General features: G+C 41.2%; 1 protein-coding gene across 1 annotated transcript; it reads left to right on the top strand.

The window, feature by feature from the left end:
• Window positions 1–2,238: 2,238 nt before the first annotated feature.
• LOC121555633 lies at window positions 2,239–4,418 on the top strand. Its single transcript, XM_041869462.1, has 2 exons — window positions 2,239–3,381; window positions 3,622–4,418. Exons 1-2 carry the CDS (start codon window positions 2,635–2,637, stop codon window positions 3,664–3,666), a joined length of 792 nt encoding a protein of 263 aa, XP_041725396.1. The 5' UTR covers window positions 2,239–2,634; the 3' UTR covers window positions 3,667–4,418.
• Window positions 4,419–8,155: the final 3,737 nt, after the last annotated feature.

Genomic DNA, 8,155 nt, shown 5'->3' with positions numbered 1-8,155 from the left:
CCTGTATATAGCCTGTATATAGCCTGTATATAGCTGTATATAGCCTGTATATAGCCTGTATATAGCCTGTACAGAGCCTGTACATAGCCTGTACATAGCTGTATATAGCCTGTATATAGCCTGTATATAGCCTGTATATAGCTGTATATAGCCTGTATATAGCCTGTATATAGCTGTATATAGCCTGTATATAGCTGTATATAGCCTGTATATAGCTGTATATAGCCTGTATATAGCCTGTATATAGCCTGTATATAGCCTGTATATAGCTGTATATAGCCTGTATATAGCCTGTATATAGCCTGTGTATAGCTGTATATAGCCTGTATATAGCCTGTATATAGCCTGTATATAGCCTGTATATAGCTGTATATAGCCTGTATATAGCCTGTATATAGCCTGTATATAGTCTGTATATAGCTGTATATAGCCTGTATATAGCCTGTATATAGCCTGTATATAGCCTGTATATAGCCTGTATATAGTCTGTATATAGCTGTATATAGCCTGTATATAGCCTGTATATAGCCTGTATATAGCTGTATATAGCCTGTATATAGCTGTATATAGCCTGTATATAGCCTGTATATAGCCTGTATATAGCCTGTATATAGCTGTATATAGCCTGTATATAGCCTGTGTATAGCTGTATATAGCCTGTATATAGCCTGTATATAGCCTGTATATAGCTGTATATAGCTGTATATAGCCTGTATATAGCTGTATATAGCCTGTATATAGCCTGTATATTGCCTGTATATAGCCTGTATATAGCTGTATATAGCCTGTATATATCCTGTATATAGCCTGTATATAGCTGTATATAGTCTGTATATAGCTGTATATAGCCTGTATATAGCTGTATATAGCCTGTATATAGCCTGTATATAGCCTGTATAGAGCCTGTATATAGCCTGTATATAGCCTGTATATAGCCTGTATATAGCCTGTATATAAAAAAATAAAAAATAATAATATGCCATTTAGCAGACGCTTTTATCCAAAGCGACTTACAGTCATGCGTGCATACATTTTTTGTGTATGGGTGGTCCCGGGGATCGAACCCACTACCTTGGCGTTACAAACGCCGTGCTCTACCAGCTGAGCTACAGAGGACCACAGCTGTATATAGCTGTATATAGCTGTATATAGCCTGTATATAGCCTGTATATAGCTGTATATAGCCTGTATATAGCCTGTATATAGCTGTATATAGCCTGTATATAGCCTGTATATAGCTGTATATAGCCTGTATATAGCTGTATATAGCCTGTATATAGCTGTATATAGCCTGTATATAGCCTGTATATAGCTGTATATAGCCTGTATATAGCTGTATATAGCCTGTATATAGCTGTATATAGCCTGTATATAGCTGTATATAGCCTGTATATAGCTGTATATAGCCTGTATATAGCTGTATATAGCTGTATATAGCTGTATATAGCCTGTATATAGCTGTATATAGCCTGTATATAGCTGTATAGAGCCTGTATATAGCAGTATATAGCCTGTATATAGCTGTATAGAGCCTGTATAGAGCCTGTATATAGCCTGTATATAGCTGTATATAGCCTGTATATAGCTGTATATAGCTGTATATAGCCTGTATATAGCTGTATATAGCTGTATATAGCCTGTATATAGCCTGTATATAGCTGTATATAGCCTGTATATAGCCTGTATATAGCCTGTATATAGCTGTATATAGCTGTATATAGCCTGTATATAGCCTGTATATAGCCTGTATATAGCCTGTATATAGCTGTATATAGCCTGTATATAGCCTCGCTATTGTTATTTTACTGCTGCTATTTAATTATTTGTTACTTTTACTTCGTATTGTTTTATATTGAATTTTTTTGTGATTTCTTTTTGGTATTCTTTCTTAAAGAGGGGGCGGCAGGTAGCTTAGTGGTTAAGAGCGTTGTGCCAGTAACCGAAAGGTCGCTGGTTCTAATCCCCGAGCCAACTAGGTGAAAAATCTGTCGATGTGCCCTTGAGCAAGGCACTTAACCCTAATTGCTCCTGTAAGTCGCTCTGGATAAGAGCGTCTGCTAAATAATGTAAATGTTAGAACTGCCTTGTTGGTTAAGGGCTTGTAAGTAAGCATTTCACTGTAAGGTCTACACCTGTTGTATTTGGAGCATTTGATAAATAACATGTTATATTATTTTATTGCAGCTGGTTTATTGTAACGTGCAACACTACATGCTTTATAGGGGGGTTGGTAGAACATTCAACTAATAGATGTCAAGTCAAAGTGCCTCTTTGTAAAACTCAGGCCTTCCATTTGTTTTGATTACTTGCTGGCGTTTGCAAATACAGATTCAAAGTTGATCAGAGTGTAACCAAATCGCTTCCTCATGTCTCTCTAACCAGGAAATACCCCCTGTGCCAACTGTACCTAGTGTCCCACCTGTGCCTAGAAGGGCAGGCCCTTTGAAGAGCAGTTCCCTGGATGACCAACAGGGTAGTGCTCAGAGTAGGGTGTTGTATGCCCAGCTGGAGAAGCACAAGGCCAGGGATCCCCAACCCAGGAGCCTGGAGGGTACACCCAGAGCTCCAGAAGAGAGGTCTGAAGGCCTGGGTCCTGTAGCCCAACATCAGTCCCCTCAGAGGGGGAGCATTCCCATGGGTAGACCTGGAGCCCCAGGCCCAGCCTCAGCCCCAGCCCCAGGGCCAGGCCCAGGCAGCCTGCTGGACAGCAAGAGCAAGTCTCTGCCTCTCCTGGACCTGGATCATGACTCTGAGGAAGGGGCCAATAACTCCTACAGGCTGAGTGCACCTTCTTTCACCCCCCCAAGACTCTCTCCCAAACCCAACAAACGGACCACTGACCAGAGCTCTAGCCCCTCCCTTCTGGACCAGAGGTACCCATCCGGACCTTCCCTTCTGGACCAGAGGTACCACCATGATCCCTCCAAGAGACCGCCCATCATCAGCCACAGTCTGGAACATCTAAGTAACAGCCCCAGCCCCAGCCTTGTGTATCAACTGGCAGGTAGACCCAGGGACCAGGAAGGACCCATGACATCATCACCACAGGAAGAGGAAGAGGGAGCTGACAGTGTGTACGCTGAGGTCCCTCATGAGCAGGTTCTCCGTCTCCTACTGGATGACACCTACGAACAAATACCAGAGTTAGGACTGAAAGGATCAGCCAGACTTTATGAACACATACCAGAGTTAGGACTGAAAGGATCTGCCAGACTTTATGAACACATACCAGAGTTAGGATTGAAAGGATCAGCCAGACCTAATGAACACATACCAGAGTTAGGACTGAAAGGATCTGCCAGACTTTCAACTAACAACCACACCTATGAGCCAGTGGAGGAGCTCAAATCCAAACGCACCACCTCCTCTTGGGGGATAAAGGTGGGTACTGCGTCCAGACATGTCCATGGTAATGGCAGTATGGTAGTGGTAGTCATACACTGCTAGATCTGATTCTAATGTGATGTCTGATGTTCTTCCTCATCTGTAAAATGGCTTACTGTTCCTCATCTGTAAAATGGCTGACTGTTCCTCATCTGTAAAATGGCTGACTGTTCCTCATCTGTAAAATGGCTGACTGTTCCTCAGCTGTATAATGACTGACTGTTTGGCTTCCTGCAGAATGAGAAATGGAGATGGCTGTTCCCTGAGAGACAGAAGAAATAATGGAGAAGCAACCCATCAACCCAATACTACTGGACACCACAGTGTATCCACCAGACAACACACAGTGTACCCACCAGACAACACACTACACACATTTTTTGGTTGTTGTATACTTTTTCAGGGTGTCATTCAAACTGAACTTTGAGCCATTTATGATCTGTCTCACATTATTCATTTCAATAATAATAAAATGTAACCACTCTTTTCTCAAAGTGCTGGACACTATGCAGGTTGAAAACATCAAAGTTATTTCAATGTTATTTAATTTAAATATTTATTTTCTCGACTCTATCTTTTGCAATGTTTTCCTTATCTTTTGCACAAGCGTAGGTGTGTATTATTATAAACTAGGGTACCAGTGATTATTTATTTTAGTGGACAACTGTTTGGAGCTGTTACAAAGTCATTAAGAATTCGCTTTTTTTTTCTTAATGTGAATACATTAAGATATAAAGGGGGAACACAGATATATTCAATATAAGTCATGAGTTTAATCAAAACCTGTTTAAACCCTTTCTCATGTTTGGAGTCTTCACAGATTTGTCAAATATCGTGTGACATAAAATGCTACCTTTCTTTCTTTACACGTATAATACTAAGCATTTAACAACTGATTTACATATTGACCTTGACCCTGCGAAATTCCTGGATATTGCTGTCAGACTCTTTTTTGTATGGAGATCTTGGAAGTGTACTATAACCTCGTAACAGTTTGTATCTCGTTATGTTACGGTGTGAAAACTTTTTTCATAGGCTCACATATCCCAAATAATGTATGTGATTGCAAAATCCAATGCTTCAAACAGAAAGAGTAACTTTAATATGATTAATAAAACTGATACTGTCATCAAAGGGGCTCTTCAATAATTATCCATAATAGTTGTTTGATGCTCGTTTGATATCTAGCTGTTTAGTTACGTGGGGACATTATCACATTTTGATCCCCTAGCCCCTAACCATAGACTCTTGTGGAGATCTGAGAGAATTTGACAAGTGTAAGGAATACCGCCAAAATTCCACCAAGCCAATCAGAGAGTAAGGTGGAGCTCTCACCATGTCACCACCCACCAATCCCTCTCAGATCTCCACAAGTGTCTAGACTCTGGGCAGTAGGGGCTAGGGGTTGTTTCTGGACAGGCCATGGGTATTATGGTAGCTCAGTCAGTCAGGCTGGTACTGTCCAACTAATTTAATAGCGGGCAACTACTTGCTTCCTCTGTCTTCAATTTCCTTGATTTGTTGCATCCTCTCTCTTCATCTCCTTCTCAAAACCCATTGGATCTCTCACCTTCTTATCCAATGGGTTTTGAAAAGGAGGCAAGGAGAGAGGATGTGAGGAATGAAGGAAATGCAATTGAGATGATTAGTTAGTTCATATTATATTATTGTGGGACGCTAGGCATTGATTGAAACTCAATGTTACATTTTTATCTATCTACCATCGTATCTAATCCTACATGACACAAATCTCAATGGAAATTCACAAATCAACTTGATTGGAGCAACACACAGCAGCAAAAATATTAGCCTTTTGTCAAACGCCTTGTAAATACTCGTCATGAGCTGTCCAGCCGTTACCGAGAACCAATTATTAACAGGGTTGTTAGCATTAGGGTCATCAGACATTTTTTCCCCCAATATCGTCGGATAAGAACGAGACTACAGCGTCCATAAAGTGACGTTTAGACTTGCCACCTTTCGGACTGAATACGTTCATCATTTATTGCTCTCACATGCTAATTTCTGTCCATTAAGAACCAGCGACGTGCTACCTTTTTGTAGCATTTCTGATATTGCTAACATCTTTTTTTAGCTGAAGCTCAGAGTTCTGTAACACTGGGTCGGTTGCTCGGCAACAACACAGCTGCTTGCCCCATGCTGCCAGTCATAAGAAGGGTATGGAACAAACTTAGGCTACTGTAGATAGCTAGCTCTATGGTGAGGTTAATCAATAAATGCAAACAGATATTATGATTAGCTAGGTAGCTAGCTAATGTTAGGTTGCTTGTCCAAAGTTCAGCAGCTAGCCTCTGTAGCTAGCTAACAAACAGGCAAACAAAGGTAGCTAGCCAATGAATGTGGTTTTGTTTTGATTAGCTAAGTAGCTACTATAACGTTATACAGTGCATTCGGAAAGTATTCAGACCCCTTGAATTTTTCCACATTTTGTTACATTACAGCCTTATTCTAAAATTGATTAAATTGTTTTTTCCCCTCATCAATCTACACACAATAACCTATAATGACAAAGCAAAAACAGGTTTTTCGAAATGTTGGCAAATTAAAAAATAAATAAAAATGAAATTTCACATTTACGTAAGAATTCAGACCCTTTACTCAGTACTTTGTTGAAGCACCTTTGGCAGCGATTACAGCCTAGAGTCTTCTTGGGTGTGACGCTACAAGCTTGGCACACCTGTATTTGGGGAGTTTCTCCCATTCATCTCTGCAGGTCCTCTCATGCTCTGTCAGGTTGGATGGGGAGCGTCGCTGCTCAACTATTTTAAGGTCTCTCCAGAGATGTTAGATCGGGTTCATGTCCGGGCTCTGGCTGGGCCACTCAAGGACTTTCAGAGACTTGTCCCGAAGCCACTCCTGCGTTGTCTTGGCTGTGTGCTTAGTTTTGTTGTCCTGTTGGAAGGTGAACCTTCGCCCCAGTTTGAGGTCCTGAGTGCTCTGGAGCAGGTTTTCATCAAGGATCTCTCTGTACTTTGCTCCTTTCTTTCCCCTCGATCCTGACTAGTCTCCCAGTCCCTGCCGCTGAAAAACATCCCCACAGCATGATGCTGCCACCACCATGCTTCACCGTAGGGATGGTGCCAGGTTTCCTCCAGACGTGACGCTTGGCATTCAGGCCAAAGAGCTCAATCTTGGTTTCATCAGACCAGAGAATCTTGTTTCACATGGTCTGAGAGTCCTTTAGGTGCCTTTTGGCAAACTCCAAGCGGGCTGTCTTGTGCCTTTTACTGAGGACTGGCTTCCGTCTGGCCACTCTACCATAAAGGCCTGATTGGTGGAGTGCTGCAGAGATGGTTGTCCTTCTGGAAGGTTCTCCCATCTCCACAAAGGAACTCTAGACCTCTGTCAGAGTGACCATTGGGTTCTTGGTCACCTCCCTGACCAAGGCCCTTCTCTCCTGATTGCTCAGTTTGGCCGGGCGGCCAGCTCTAGGAAGAGTCTTGGTGGTTCCAAACTTCTTCCATTTAAGAATGATGGAGGCCATTGTGTTGTTGGGGACCTTCAAACCTTCAGAAATGTTTTGGTACCCTTTCCCAGATCTGTGCCTCGATCCTGTCTCGGATCTCTACGGACAATTCCTTCGACCTCATGGCTTGGTTTTTGGTCTGACATGCACTATTAACTGTGAGACCTTATATAGACAGGTGTGTGCCTTTCCAAATCATGTCCAATCAATTTAATTTACCACAGGTGGACTCCAATCAAGTTGTAGAAACATCTCAAGGATGATCAATGGAAACAGGATACACCTGAGCTCAATTTTGAGTCTCATAGCAAAGGGCCTGTCTATGTTTTTGCTTTGTCATTATGGGGTATTGTGTGTAGATTGATGAAGAAAAACCTTAATTTAACATATTTTTGAATAAGGTTGTAACGTAACAAAATGTGGAAAAAGGGAAGGGGTCTGAATAATTTCCAAATGCACTGTACCAGTCAGATGACAGCTAACGTTGGCTAGTTAGCTAACCAACAAGCGAGGAAAGCTAGCTATATTTAGGCAAATAAGGTTTTTCATAAAAGGCTAAAGTCATCATGTGTAAAATGCTGACCTAGACACTTGTGTGTAATCAGAGCACAAACAAATATGCATAAATAAGCTAGCGAACGTCCTTGGCTGTGATGATAGCCAGTTAATATTAGCTAGGTAAAGTTAGCCAACATAAGATTGTAACGCTAGCTAACGCGTATGACCAGGTCAGTTTATATCATACTTTCTTACACAAATCATAGCTAGTCAAATTTAGGTAGCTAGCAAGCTAATGCTAGCTACGTTAAGTTTAAAACCACTACACTTTGGGAAACTGCCATGCTGCTCATGTTAATTTGCATTGCTAGCTACGATCAATGATCTGCATTGCTCATGTTTACTACCGAACTAGCTAGTTAGTTACAATAACACTGTACCACAACTCAATGGTTAATAATATATCATAGCTACATTCTTCCACAAAACATAGCTAGCTAGCTAAATAGGTTATTGGTGAGGTGGTGGACTGACACCCTAGAGGGTGTCTAAAGGGGGCCAAAGTTTACTTCCCTGTTTATGTTTTATGCTTTATTAATCAAGTTAACCATTGTGAATGTTTGTCTTTCCTTATGTGAAGGTTTGAAGTTCCTGGGTGGCTGGTAGCCAACCTAGTACAAGTTGGGTGTAGATGGAAGGACTGAAGGCCTTTTTATTATCATATTGCCTATTAATAAAAGTGTGATTCTTTTTGTTTGTATTGTATTTTAATGAGTGACACCCTAG

Source organism: Coregonus clupeaformis, unplaced genomic scaffold (assembly GCF_020615455.1).
Source record: "Coregonus clupeaformis isolate EN_2021a unplaced genomic scaffold, ASM2061545v1 scaf0051, whole genome shotgun sequence".
Taxonomy (NCBI): Eukaryota; Metazoa; Chordata; class Actinopteri; order Salmoniformes; family Salmonidae; genus Coregonus; species Coregonus clupeaformis.
Note: the sequence above shows the minus strand (reverse complement) of the source record. Positions and strands in the feature narration are given on the sequence as shown.

Excerpts from the sequence above, each read along its gene's own strand:
- LOC121555633 (XM_041869462.1), top strand. The coding sequence starts at position 2,635 with ATGGGTAGACCTGGAGCCCCAGGCCCAGCCTCAGCCCCAGCCCCAGGG. Across the intron at positions 3,382-3,621 it reads CCTCCTCTTGGGGGATAAAG|AATGAGAAATGGAGATGGCT; the intron begins GTGGGTACTGCG and ends GGCTTCCTGCAG.